This window comes from Rhamphochromis longiceps, linkage group LG2 (assembly GCF_057381845.1).
Source record: "Rhamphochromis longiceps isolate RC_006_pf linkage group LG2, R_longiceps_female_GT1.1, whole genome shotgun sequence".
NCBI lineage: Eukaryota > Metazoa > Chordata > Actinopteri > Cichliformes > Cichlidae > Rhamphochromis > Rhamphochromis longiceps.
The window spans coordinates 30,922,524-30,937,491 of record NC_140558.1 but is presented as its reverse complement, the minus strand read 5'-3'; the positions used below and the strand labels follow the sequence as shown (position 1 = coordinate 30,937,491).

Sequence of the window (14,968 nt, the reverse complement as noted above, 5' to 3'; positions counted from 1 at the left end):
ATAAGTTATATTCCAAGTGTTTAGCAGACTCAGTTAATCAGAGTGATTAACAATTAGTGTAACAGTAAAATAAGTGAAAATTCCTCAAGCATTAATGGTAAGTAGCCAGATAAATCAAAGTGCCATGGGTAAGTGTCATGCCAATTGTTGCTGAAATTGACTCTTTGATTCTGTAATTAATATAATAATTAAATTGTAATTAAGAATCAACATTTGAGATGCCGCATCCAAAAGGATAAGCCGCAACTACCGCATGTGGGAATAGCCTAAACTAACACTCAGTTTAAATAACGTTGCACAAGCAGAAAAAACGTTGCATTCATTGATTCATGCATGAAAAAAGCTCCATGGCCTGTTTTGCTATTTGACTATTGTTCTGCAATATTCACAACAAACAGTCAAATTGATAACGTTGCCATGCAAGACATTTCTTTCATTATCAAAGTTGTATAGTTTATATATGTCCTTTGTGTCTGCGTGTTCTGACATGTGATGTAAAATGATATTTCAGCTAAATTTGCTCTTTTCCACCACTTATCTTTCAGGCTCCCAGAATATGCTATTGGCCGATCTGGATATGTCCTTAGACAGACATACAGGCACAATGAATTTAGTTATTATCCTTTCCTAGCCCTAGATAATGCTGAGTGCGTTTAACAAGGACAGACAACGTCCGCTGGACGGTTTGGGAGCAATCCAGACAATAAATTGAGCTGAAAGTTAAAAACCAGAAACATCTGAGCAAACTAAGCAAATGCAAGTTGGCAGCAGGGACTTTAAGTGGACAGAAAAGTGGACAGCTACAGGAGAGACAACATATTTAAACTCTCCTCGATAGTTCTCAGTGGTATGTCTAATTTCGCTGAACAGGAGCATTTCTCTTTATAATGTCTACAATGCCCTTCATATATTCTTTGATGGTAATTTGGGTTATCATAATGTAAATGTTCCCGTGGTAGCTATTTCTGCATCATTCCCATTGTAAAAATGCTATTCAAAACCCATAACATTTAAAGTGCTTTTGAACGTGCTTCATTTATGTAATTATATGTGGCAAATATATATATATATATATATATATATATATATATATATATATATATATGTGTATATATATATATATATATATATGTGTGTATATATATATATATATATATATATTTTCTTTCGAATGTTGGAACACTGAGCTACTAGTTGTTTCGCCGTCATTGTGGATGTTGGGTATCGAAGAATCCATAGGTCCCTCATCCTATTCATGTAGCCCCTTCCGCCGGGGTTACTTGCATAGTAGCATTCCAACAACGCCCTGTTTTCGTCTCTTGCCCACCGATGCCTTCTTGTTCCAGTAGCCCACTTTTCGTCAGGGTGCACCTTTGCTGGTTCTCCACAGAACCAGCAAAGGTGTACTCTCAGTGGCAAGGGAACAATAAGAGAACAGCACCACCAAGGCTGGAGACGGAGCAATACTGGAAGAGCATATGGGAGAAGGATGCAACCCATAACGGCAATGCTCAGTGGCTAGAGGATCTGAGGGCTGACCACAGCGACCTCCCTGAACAGGGTCCAGTAACCATCACAGTGGCAGATATCCAAGAAAGGGTCTCCAGTATGAAGAGTTGGACAGCACCAGGGCCCGACATGGTTCACGCCTACTGGCTGAAGAAGCTGACTGCACTCCACGAGCGTCTGGCAGCACAAATGAACCAGCTGCTAGTTAACGAGAGACACCCGGAATGGCTAACTGAAGGCCGGACGGTCCTGATCCCCAAGGACCCCCAGAAGGGACCGGTCCCCTCCAACTACCGACCAATAACCTGCCTCAGTACTACATGGAAGCTCCTGTCAGGCATCATATCGGCTAAGATGAACAGGCACATGGGTCAATACATGAGCGGGACACAGAAAGGAATTGGCAAGAATACCAGAGGCGCAAAACACCAGCTACTGGTAGACAGAACAATCAGCCGAGACTGCAAGACCAGACTGACCAACCTGTGCACTGCCTGGATTGATTACAAGAAGGCCTATGACTCAATGCCCCACAGCTGGATACTGGAATGCCTAGAATTGTACAAGATCAATGGGACCCTAAGAGCCTTCATCAGGAACTCAATGGGGATGTGGCGTACAACACTAGAGGCCAACTCCAAGCCCATAGCACAAGTCACCATCAAGTGCGGGATCTACCAAGGAGATGCTCTGTCCCCACTGCTGTTCTGCATAGGCCTGAACCCCCTCAGTGAGATCATTAACAAGACTGGCTACGGATACCGACTACAGAACGGAGCAGTTGTCAGCCACCTCCTGTACATGGATGACATCAAGCTGTATGCCAAGAGTGAACGAGACATCGATTCACTGATCCACACTACCAGGCTATACAGCAATGACATTGGAATGTCGTTCGGACTGGAGAAGTGTAGTCGGATGGTAACAAAGAGAGGGAAGGTAGTCAGAACTGAGGGGATTGAACTACCAGAAGGCAACATTGCAGACATAGAGGACAGTTACAAGTACTTGGGGATCCCACAGGCGAATGGGAACCATGAAGAGGCCGCTAGAAAAGCTGCAACCACCAAGTACCTGCAGAGGGTCAGGCAAGTCCTGAGGAGTCAGCTGAATGGTAAGAACAAGATCCGGGCCATCAACACGTACGCCCTGCCCGTGATCAGGTACCCTGCTGGGGTAATAGGCTGGCCAAAGGAGGAGATAGAAGCCACTGACATAAAGACAAGAAAGCTCCTTACCATGCATGGAGGGTTTCACCCCAAATCCAGCACCCTGAGGCTGTACGCTAAGCGGAAGGAAGGGGGCCGGGGACTGGTGAGTGTCAGCACCACAGTCCAGGATGAGACAACGAACATCCAAGAATACATTAGGAAGATGGCCCCAACTGACCGAGTGCTCAGTGAATACCTCAGGCAGCAGAAACCCAAGAAAGAGGAGGGAGACGAGGAACCATCATGGAAGGACAGGCCCCTGCACGGTATGTACCACCGGCAGATAGAGGAGGTGGCTGATATCCAGAAATCCTACCAGTGGCTGGACAAAGCTGGACTGAAAGACAGCACAGAGGCACTAATCATGGCAGCACAAGAACAAGCTCTGAGCACAAGATCCATAGAGGCTGGGGTCTATCACACCAGGCAAGACCCCAGGTGCAGGCTGTGTAAAGATGCCCCAGAGACAATCCAGCACATAACAGCAGGGTGCAAGATGCTAGCAGGCAAGGCATACATGGAACGCCATAACCAAGTGGCCGGCATAGTGTACAGGAACATCTGTGCCGAGTATAACCTGGAAGTCCCGAGGTCAAAATGGGAGATGCCCCCAAGGGTGGTGGAGAATGACCGAGCTAAGATCCTGTGGGACTTCCAGATACAGACGGACAAAATGGTGGTGGCTAACCAACCGGACATAGTGGTGGTAGACAAACAGAAGAAGATGGCCGTAGTGATCGATGTAGCGGTTCCGAATGACAGCAATATCAGGAAGAAGGAACACGAGAAGCTGGAGAAATACCAAGGGCTCAGAGAAGAGCTCGAGAGGATGTGGAGGGTGAAGGTAACGGTGGTCCCCGTGGTAATCGGAGCACTAGGTGCGGTGACTCCCAAGCTAGGCGAGTGGCTCCAGCAGATCCCAGGAACAACATCGGAGATCTCTGTCCAGAAGAGCGCAGTCCTGGGAACAGCTAAGATACTGCGCAGGACCCTCAAGCTCCCAGGCCTCTGGTAGAGGACCCGAGCTTGAAGGATAAACCGCCCGCAGGGGCGTGCTGGGTGTTTTATATATATATATATATATATATATATATATATATATATATATGTATATATGTCATGTATCTCAGCTATAATTCCCAGTCTCAAACTTGCAATCTTCCCAGACTACTGTAATGTTCCCCTCTCTCATCTTACTAAGAAACAGCCACAGGTCAACTACAGTGCATAAAACTCTGCTGCTTTGTTTTAATGAGGACCAAAAAGAGTGTGCATGTAGAGTGTTCTATTGAAATCGATTTTAAGACCTTTTTATTGGTTCACACTAAAAGGGCAAAAGTTTGATATAAGCCAGGCAAGACCTGGTAGCTGGACAGACACATTATGGATAAAACAACAACAAATACAAATTGAAATATTGAATTGAAAGAAAGAGAAAGAGGAACACGGCACAACAAACTTAATTTAGATTTTATCCTAATGTAGATGGACTGCACTGAATGTTGAGAGACTGCCTGACTGGTTGGTGTAGTGTTGCCAGTTTTGACATTACTTCGGAACTACTAAGCATTATGAAATACAGCGTCTCTCTAAACTACTGATAGGTCTGTTAGGGTGCAGACCTGGAAAGATGATAAGTAAAAAGATCATTTTTCCTACACCCTGAGGCCTAGGAGACAGCTGCAGACTGCGGCACTGAGGAGGGTCAGGTATATGATGCCTTGACCTCAAGGGGCCTGAGGAAGTGTTGGCATCTAGCCACAGTGACTGCAGGGTGATGAGAGAGCGTCTAGCTAGCCCTTTCTATATCTTGTAGTGGCCAGATCGCTATTCTTATCCACCCACTATCCCTCCATCCGGTCGAGCTTCAACAAGCTACTGAGAGCTGTAGTCATAGCAACGTACAGGCTTGGCGATGCCCTTGGGGATCATTTCTTGACAGAATTCCTCGGTGTCTTCTCTAAAAGGTTGGCCCCTCTGCTGAATAGCTGTTTATCTTTGCAGATGTGCAAGCTTCAGTGTCCGCTGGCTACCTTCATCTCTCCGCTTCTGCTTTGTCCTGTTTTTTTCCTCAATACTTTAGAATACCAAAACTAATCTCTGAATTAAATGAGGAATCTAAAGCTGTAAAATCTATGTGGTATTCTCAAAGCCATCGGCTGAAAACCAGATAGAAGAGAATGTATTCCTTTGTCCCTGAGTTCATAGCGGTTACCTGCAGTTGTATAATAAAGTTATCGCTGGAAATGAGCAATTTTAGCTACAGCATAGACTCTTCTACAACAAATGTACAAGTGCAGGCCATTGTTTCCCTGCTTAGTTCACAGATCTTGCCTTTCACTGCACTGGAGGTGTTTGCAGTGACACACATACCTGAGAAACAGCCTGTCAGGATTCATAAGAATGGGTATCCTTCTGGTAAGTGAAGAAAGAAGCTGTGAAATGTTAGAGGGACAGAGAAAAGAAGAATAACTGGGGGAAGAAGTGCACCATCAGAATCCACTGCCAAAGTCAAATGAGAAAATAACCGATCTCAATCAAAAATGGGTAATCTTCTGTTGGAGGCAGAACCAGCTGGTGCAGCGTCATTTGTCACCGCCGTGCACCTTTGATACAGACGGATGATCCCTCATAAGTCAGCTGAATGTCGAAGACAGAAATTTTTTTATATGAATCTAATCTTTTTAAATTATTAGCATAATTGAAATTCAAAGCACATGCAGCGTAATGGATTGTTAGTCATGGACCGAGCACAATATGAAGCCTATCTATGATACATCTACTCTCATCTGATACCATGACACAAGGTAGAGATCAGCAATGCATCAATGGAACTGCAAATGAGCCGTGCTCCCTCATAAGCCACTGTTATCAGAAACAACAAGTGACAGGAATATGAATCTGGACTATTGACTAATGTGACTACTGACAGTTTGTTCTCTGCCTGTGGCACTCAGAAAGGTATTTGCTCTCAACAGTACCCCTGCATAATAATCCTGAGCAGTGCTGTCATGCTCTTTCTGTTTTGGGCCATCTGCAGCATTAACATTACAATCAGCGTCTCTCTCTCTCTCTCTCTCTTTAGCCAGCAGTCATCAGAGTCCTAGATCACAGATATGAGCATAAATATCTGGCTCTCTATCCCTCGCACAATAATTTCCATTTTTTCTGCTACAAACACAGAAACCCACATGCTACATTCACACTCAGTCTTTCAGTAATCTTGCTTTCGCTGCCTCCCACACAGGCATCTGCAAAAGAGCATGTGTGGTTCATGGGAGTAGTTTGGTCCACACTTGCAGAAACTGGCAGAATCAGAGACCTTAATGTGTTTCATCCTGTGTGTGTGTAACGGAGCGAAGGTGATTTTATTTCCACAGTGTCGTTTTTTTAAAGGAAGGAAACCTTCCTCCAAACGGACAGAGCAGTGGAGCCGCCAAGGGAAAGCACACAATTAAAAAACTGTCAAATTAAAATATAATTTATTATATTTAAATAGTTAAAAATGCAAAATGAATTAAAACAACCTTGGCCAAGGGGTAACACAATAAAAAGCAATAAAACACAACATTAAAAGTCCAGTGGCATCCGCCACGATATAAAAGTCACAAAGAACTAAAAAAGTCCAGCGAAGTGATGTAAAAGGGAAACCCAGCGGAGTCCTCGCCTTCCTCCCCGCATTCCGCGTCCTGGTACGCTGAAGAAAGGGAGGGAGCGGCAGTCACTATTCTTTTCAGCAATTTTCATTCAATAAAAGGGGCTAAGTCGAAGACTTACCCCGGGTGGGCAGAGCTCTCAACTCCGCCCGCCGCTTCTTTAAAACTGCAAGTCGGCACCAGCTGTCTCGCCGCCTCTGCTCTCCCGCAGTGCACAAGCTGGGCTCTCGTTACTACTGCCGTCCGCCTGTTCGCTCCGCGTCCCTAGTCGCTGGTGCTGTCCGTCCTCTCCTAACGCCCAGCTCCACCAGCCCCTTCGGCTTGCAGGCGCTGCCGCCTGGCACCACTTACTCCTGGCCGTCTCTCAAGCCTCTCGGTCGAACCCCTTCCTTTGGTCTGCCAGGCCCTCTTATTGGCCTCTCTGGGATCTCTCGCAGGTGTGATCAGTTTATTATCAGGTAGGGGCGGAGTCTTTCCAGGACAGGTGTTCAATTTAAATAAGATAAAAACATGCAATAAAGCTCATACAAACAAACCCAATATACAATATTAAAATATTAAAACAGATAAAACATTGCAAAACATGCACAATAAAAACTCTAAATAACTTGTCCCGTTTCACCCCGTGACATCCCCCCAAGCTGAAAGATTAGCAGTCCCTGCTAAGGCCCAGCTACCAATCATGAAGCTTTCTTGGAGTCCGGTTCCGTCTTCTACCCCCAAGCAAAAATATAAGCAAGTGCACCATTCAGTCCAAGGCCACAAATGGGCAATCACTCTCACGTCCTCGTAGCATCGCTACCCGGAAGCCATAAGGTCCTACACTGCACCCGGCTGCTCCCGTGGGGATACTTCCAGGCCTAACCTGGGTCTCGTGCTTAATCCAAGCACTGCTGCCTAGCAGCAAATCATTACCCCACCTCCCGCAAGCCTGCAGCTGGTCTCCCATGACAACCTCGGTTGGACGTCCTCCATTCACTCTTGGTGTGGCCAACACTCATACTTGTGCACACTGTCCATACTCATTTGCTCAGGGGACATACGACCTAAAACACACATTATTGGGGCACTAATATACACATACATCATATATTTGCATTTCCCCTGACTAACCCAACTGCTCTGGCTCCGTATCCTGTCGACAACGCCAATTATGTAACGGAGCGAAGGTGATTTTATTTCCACAGTGTCGTTTTTTTAAAGGAAGGAAACCTTCCTCCAAACGGACAGAGCAGTGGAGCCGCCAAGGGAAAGCACACGATTAAAAAACTGTCAAATTAAAATATAATTTATTATATTTAAATAGTTAAAAATGCAAAATGAATTAAAACAACCTTGGCCAAGGGGTAACACAATAAAAAGCAATAAAACACAACATTAAAAGTCCAGTGGCATCCGCCACGATATAAAAGTCACAAAGAACTAAAAAAGTCCAGCGAAGTGATGTAAAAGGGAAACCCAGCGGAGTCCTCGCCTTCCTCCCCGCATTCCGCGTCCTGGTACGCTGAAGAAAGGGAGGGAGCGGCAGTCACTATTCTTTTCAGCAATTTTCATTCAATAAAAGGGGCTAAGTCGAAGACTTACCCCGGGTGGGCAGAGCTCTCAACTCCGCCCGCCGCTTCTTTAAAACTGCAAGTCGGCACCAGCTGTCTCGCCGCCTCTGCTCTCCCGCAGTGCACAAGCTGGGCTCTCGTTACTACTGCCGTCCGCCTGTTCGCTCCGCGTCCCTAGTCGCTGGTGCTGTCCGTCCTCTCCTAACGCCCAGCTCCACCAGCCCCTTCGGCTTGCAGGCGCTGCCGCCTGGCACCACTTACTCCTGGCCGTCTCTCAAGCCTCTCGGTCGAACCCCTTCCTTTGGTCTGCCAGGCCCTCTTATTGGCCTCTCTGGGATCTCTCGCAGGTGTGATCAGTTTATTATCAGGTAGGGGCGGAGTCTTTCCAGGACAGGTGTTCAATTTAAATAAGATAAAAACATGCAATAAAGCTCATACAAACAAATCCAATATACAATATTAAAATATTAAAACAGATAAAACATTGCAAAACATGCACAATAAAAACTCTAAATAACTTGTCCCGTTTTACCCCGTGACATGTGCATTATGTTACTGTTCCTTGATAAGTGCAGCTTTCCTGAAGGTGTGCTTCAAAGGGCAGGTACTTTTAACAAATATATTTTACCGCCTACATTTTTACCTGCATCCCGCACACTCACTCGGTACAACAAACAACCTTAACCAAAGCCAAATGCAACTTGTCAGCTGTTGAAGATGTCTGGGATTGTAATCTTGAGTGTTACATTTTTCAGCTTCACATTTATGATTTTATTTTTCCCTGTAGCAGTGTTCCAAGATGTGCTTAGATAAACTCAGCACATTAAAACAACAACAACAACAAAATAGTATTTTTGCTGCTGTCAAACCAGGAAAATGTTTATTTCAGTTTCTCACATCCCCCCCACCCCCCTTGTTCCCCTTCTTTTGAGCAGGTGAATGATTGCCAAACAGAAAGCAGCCTTTGCAGTGCAAACCTGTCCCATGCTGCCCCGTCCTCTCAGGGGATGGCCAAGGTCCAGGATGGACACACGAACGCACGCAGGTACATGGTGCTTTTTTCGCACTAGTTTTTCTCAAAACAAAATGCACATTCATCACTGTCTCTGTGTGCACTTGCCCCTTTTTATATCTGAATATCTGTGTTCTATATAGCACTGCAATGTTAGAGGAGAGCCAGGATGGTATGGACAGTGGTACCCTAAGTCCTGCCTCCGCTCGACAGGTCACCATCCAGCGCCACCCGACTCAAGGCTTCGGCTTCATTGCAGGCAGCCAGAGACCTGTCATTGTACGCTCCGTCTCTGCTGGTTAGTGTTCATGTATGTGAGAAAGCCAGCATTCAGATTTCAGGTTTCTCTATGCTGCATGCATATGGTATCCCGTTTCATTTGCAGACGGCCCCTCCTTTGGCAAGCTTCTTCCTGGAGACCAGATCTTGGCTATTAACGAGGAGACGGTGAGCGACGCGCCCCGAGAGAGAGTCATAGACCTTGTAAGGTAACATCCTTTACTGTCCCAGGAGGGAGGGGGGGTGGAGGGAGGAGGGAGGAGGGGGTGGCATCGGGGGCAGGTGATCAGCAGCGCAGGTGAAGGGGAGTAAAAGTGGTGAGTGTGAAAAGGAACAAAGTGTTTCTTATTGCTGGCGATGCGTTACATCAACCCAAACCTGCGGATGAGTCAGTCACTTTTGCAGCTGAAGAACGGCAAAGGAGACAGCAGCTATAAACTGGGGGCCTCCAAATACCGTGCAGTCCTTGGCATTTTCTAACCCACTCCATTCTCTGTTGTTCCATAGACGCTGCAAAGACACGATAGTTCTCACTGTGCTGCAGCCCCATCAGGTAGTAAGCTGGGAAAATCGCTTTCTTTCCTGTTCCTGTCCTTCAGGATTTCTCTTACTTCTCATCAGTCAATAATAAACACTTCCACTTTCAGCCTGAATCTATACAGTTCTCCCTCATAATAGTACACACCAATGCAGTGCAGGCACACATTAGTATTCGCTGCCATGCTTTACACGCTAGAGTGATTTCTTTTTCTGGTCACCCCTCAGAAGAACTCTAAGTGAGCATATTAGCACCTACATGAGACCTTATTAAATAAAGACTCTTCTGTGTATGCACAGATAAATACAGAGAAAAAGGAAAAGCACCACTAACCATCTGACTAAACTGGACATTGTTAGATGGTGAAACCCTGACATTATGAAAGCGCATGAAAGCTCATTATCCATGTACTGATAATACTAAGTGTTAAAAAATTTTATTTAGTTAAAAAAACAACCAGTTTTAAATACTGAAAATGGGGTAAGGCTAATGTTAAAAGTTTGCACTTATCCAGTTGTCGCATTGCAGTAGCATTAGCCTGCTCTCCAATATGTCTCTTTAGCACCAGCAGTCGGGGGGGCTTTTCTTTCATTTATGTCTCATCCTCTAAGCTGAGTTCCTCTCCCACTCTCTTCTCATCCTCAGTCACCTAAATCTGCCTTCATAAGTGCAGCCAAAAAGGCCCGCCTGCGAACAAACCCGCCCAAAGTGCGCTTCTCAGAGCAAGTGTCCATCAGCGACCCGGACTCAGTAAGTTCAACTTGTCGCGTCTCTACGTCATGCACACGCGCGCAAACACAGACCTCCTGTGCATTTCTCTTGGTTTGATCAGCAGCCACAAATGCTTTCAGAAATCCTTAAGCATCCTCTCACCATCCTTTTAGGATGTTCAATCATCCTGTTTGTGTGTGTAGTGAGAAAGAGGCTGAGGCATTGAAAAAAAAACAACCTGTAGCCTCCCTCTTTTCAAAGCCATGTAAACAATCACAATATGACTTCATTTGTTTTTTTGACCATTATAGTCCAACCTTTCAACTCAGCTGCATATGGTAAACCTCCCAAAATCTCACTCTACTAATCAACATCCACACGCTACAGATAACACCTCCATTTCCAACAAAATGCTCCAGTAATAAAAGCATTTCTGTACAGTCCCCAGCAACATGTCAATCAAGAACACATTTAGGGAACATTAGCCCACGCAATAAATAAGGTGAAAGCAAAAACATAGCGGGAAACAGATAATCAATAAATTAAAAAAATCGGACAAAATTTTATTTTCCTTTTGTGTTAAGTTAATCAAAGAAGACAGAGAATACAATTGTTTGGTGCACGGACCACCAAATCACTGATCTTTGAATAAAGGCTTTTTTCAGTATCGATTTTACTATCTGCTATAGACTTACAGTGTCAGCAAAAAAGAGGGACAGTGACATAATAGTGTTGAGTTGTAATTTGCCTCTCTGGGCAGACTTTGCATATGTCAAACTGGTTCCAAATCACTGTAAACCAGCAAGGACAAAGGTGGTTGGCTTGTAATGGGAAGCGATAGACCTGTTTATCTGAGTCGCTTAACCAGTGCACCCTGGCTTTAGTGCTGCAGTATGGAGGAAGATCTGTTCACTCGTAACTCAGACTTCAGTTTCTTCCAATCTGCACAGAGGAACAGCTTGTTGAGTCTTTTGAATACTTAAGTTCTCCGAAAACAGACTGCTTGGGCATCTGCTGCGGACACAGCTCTCCGCTTAATCTAAATGCTTTTTGTGAGACAGATACTGTTGCAGTAAAATCCACATTTCTCTGCCGCGACTAGCAATGCCTGACTAATTTTCTTACCAACCTTGTCATATATATATATATATATATATATATATATATATATATATATATAGCACGGAGGGAGGTTAGCCAACTAACGGAGTTGCAGAAAGGTGCGACAAATAAGGTGCCTAAGAAATACAGCAAGCTGTCCATACCTGAGGCCTTGGAAACTGCCAAGCAAAGACTCACAGCCTTGGCCAGCCGCTTGAGGAGGTACACCAGAGAGATAGAAGGCAGGAGAATAAACCAGCTGTTCTCCACAGAACCAGCAAAGGTGTACTCTCAGTGGCAAGGGAACAATAAGAGAACAGCACCATCAAGGCTGGAGACGGAGCAATACTGGAAGAGCATATGGGAGAAGGATGCAACCCATAACGGCAATGCTCAGTGGCTAGAGGATCTGAGGGCTGACCACAGCGACCTCCCTGAACAGGGTCCAGTAACCATCACAGTGGCAGATATCCAAGAAAGGGTCTCCAGTATGAAGAATTGGACAGCACCAGGGCCCGACATGGTTCACGCCTACTGGCTGAAGAAGCTGACTGCACTCCACGAGCGTCTGGCAGCACAAATGAACCAGCTGCTAGTTAACGAGAGACACCCGGAATGGCTAACTGAAGGCCGGACGGTCCTGATCCCCAAGGACCCCAAGAAGGGACCGGTCCCCTCCAACTACCGACCAATAACCTGCCTCAGTACTACATGGAAGCTCCTGTCAGGCATCATATCGGCTAAGATGAACAGGCACATGGGTCAATACATGAGCGGGACACAGAAAGGAATTGGCAAGAATACCAGAGGCGCAAAACACCAGCTACTGGTAGACAGAACAATCAGCCGAGACTGCAAGACCAGACTGACCAACCTGTGCACTGCCTGGATTGATTACAAGAAGGCCTATGACTCAATGCCCCACAGCTGGATACTGGAATGCCTAGAATTGTACAAGATCAATGGGACCCTAAGAGCCTTCATCAGGAACTCAATGGGGATGTGGCGTACAACACTAGAGGCCAACTCCAAGCCCATAGCACAAGTCACCATCAAGTGCGGGATCTACCAAGGAGATGCTCTGTCCCCACTGCTGTTCTGCATAGGCCTGAACCCCCTCAGTGAGATCATTAACAAGACTGGCTACGGATACCGACTACAGAACGGAGCAGTTGTCAGCCACCTCCTGTACATGGATGACATCAAGCTGTATGCCAAGAGTAAACGAGACATCGATTCACTGATCCACACTACCAGGCTATACAGCAATGACATTGGAATGTCGTTCGGACTGGAGAAGTGTAGTCGGATGGTAACAAAGAGAGGGAAGGTAGTCAGAACTGAGGGGATTGAACTACCAGAAGGCAACATTGCAGACATAGAGGACAGTTACAAGTACTTGGGGATCCCACAGGCGAATGGGAACCATGAAGAGGCCGCTAGAAAAGCTGCAACCACCAAGTACCTGCAGAGGGTCAGGCAAGTCCTGAGGAGTCAGCTGAATGGTAAGAACAAGATCCGGGCCATCAACACGTACGCCCTGCCCGTGATCAGGTACCCTGCTGGGGTAATAGGCTGGCCAAAGGAGGAGATAGAAGCCACTGACATAAAGACAAGAAAGCTCCTTACCATGCATGGAGGGTTTCACCCCAAATCCAGCACCCTGAGGCTGTACGCTAAGCGGAAGGAAGGGGGCCGGGGACTGGTGAGTGTCAGCACCACAGTCCAGGATGAGACAACGAACATCCAAGAATACATTAGGAAGATGGCCCCAACTGACCGAGTGCTCAGTGAATACCTCAGGCAGCAGAAACCCAAGAAAGAGGAGGGAGACGAGGAACCATCATGGAAGGACAGGCCCCTGCACGGTATGTACCACCGGCAGATAGAGGAGGTGGCTGATATCCAGAAATCCTACCAGTGGCTGGACAAAGCTGGACTGAAAGACAGCACAGAGGCACTAATCATGGCAGCACAAGAACAAGCTCTGAGCACAAGATCCATAGAGGCTGGGGTCTATCACACCAGGCAAGACCCCAGGTGCAGGCTGTGTAAAGATGCCCCAGAGACAATCCAGCACATAACAGCAGGGTGCAAGATGCTAGCAGGCAAGGCATACATGGAACGCCATAACCAAGTGGCCGGCATAGTGTACAGGAACATCTGTGCCGAGTATAACCTGGAAGTCCCGAGGTCAAAATGGGAGATGCCCCCAAGGGTGGTGGAGAATGACCGAGCTAAGATCCTGTGGGACTTCCAGATACAGACGGACAAAATGGTGGTGGCTAACCAACCGGACATAGTGGTGGTAGACAAACAGAAGAAGATGGCCGTAGTGATCGATGTAGTGGTTCCGAATGACAGCAATATCAGGAAGAAGGAACACGAGAAGCTGGAGAAATACCAAGGGCTCAGAGAAGAGCTCGAGAGGATGTGGAGGGTGAAGGTAACGGTGGTCCCCATGGTAATCGGAGCACTAGGTGCGGTGACTCCCAAGCTAGGCGAGTGGCTCCAGCAGATCCCAGGAACAACATCGGAGATCTCTGTCCAGAAGAGCGCAGTCCTGGGAACAGCTAAGATACTGCGCAGGACCCTCAAGCTCCCAGGCCTCTGGTAGAGGACCCGAGCTTGAAGGATAAACCGCCCGCAGGGGCGTGCTGGGTGTTTTTATATATATATATATATATATATATATATTAGGGGTGCAACGATATTCGTATCGATATTGAACCGTTCGATACAGTGCTTTCGGTTCGGTACGCATATGTATCGAACAATACAATTTTTTTCTTTTTTTCTTTTTTTTTTTTTTTTTTGTGTCCCGTTTGGATCTATAGCCATCAGAATTGTTGTCTTGAGGCCAAGAAAGATGCCAAGAGGATTTATTTTAAGTGGATCATCATATTGGTCCATTTGATTGACCTTTATTATAATTATGAATTTATTTTATTTTCAGTTGCAAACGGGACAGACATGACTGTGGGATAGGACAGGGGGAAAGAATGAAAGAAAGAGGGGGAGAGAAAGAAAGAAAACCAAAGGGGAGAAAAAAAAAGAACAATACAAAATTTGTAATTTATTTTATCAACTTTCCTTCTGACGATGCTGTCTGTGTTGAGCGCTCAGTGAATCTGCATTTGACTACTCCGCCTAGGCTCGAGAGTGCAGCCTAGGCGGAGTAGTCGAACGCAGATTCACTGAGCACTCAACACAGACAGCATGGTCAGAAGGAAGAGCGCAGGGCAAGCTAGCGAGACAGAAGTGGACCTCCCCACCCTCATTCAGATCTGGCGTTTGGAATTATTTTGGTTTTCATGTGACGTATGACCCTGAAGCAGGGCTCTAGACTAACTTTTTGACATGGGCGCACCGGTACGCCTAACTTTAAAAATTTAGGC

The 14,968-nt window shown here is 46.0% G+C and overlaps 1 protein-coding gene across 1 annotated transcript in view; it reads left to right on the top strand.

Moving 5' to 3' along the window:
* frmpd3 (FERM and PDZ domain containing 3) overlaps positions 1 to 14,968 on the top strand; it is a 57,742-nt gene that overhangs the window by 27,354 nt on the left and 15,420 nt on the right. Inside the window, exons 2-6 of the mRNA XM_085422716.1 lie at positions 8,865 to 8,974; positions 9,085 to 9,239; positions 9,327 to 9,429; positions 9,728 to 9,773; positions 10,404 to 10,508. Coding sequence (XP_085278842.1) covers positions 8,937 to 8,974; positions 9,085 to 9,239; positions 9,327 to 9,429; positions 9,728 to 9,773; positions 10,404 to 10,508 — 447 coding nt within the window. The 5' untranslated portion in view covers positions 8,865 to 8,936. The remainder of the gene's footprint in view (positions 1 to 8,864; positions 8,975 to 9,084; positions 9,240 to 9,326; positions 9,430 to 9,727; positions 9,774 to 10,403; positions 10,509 to 14,968) is intronic.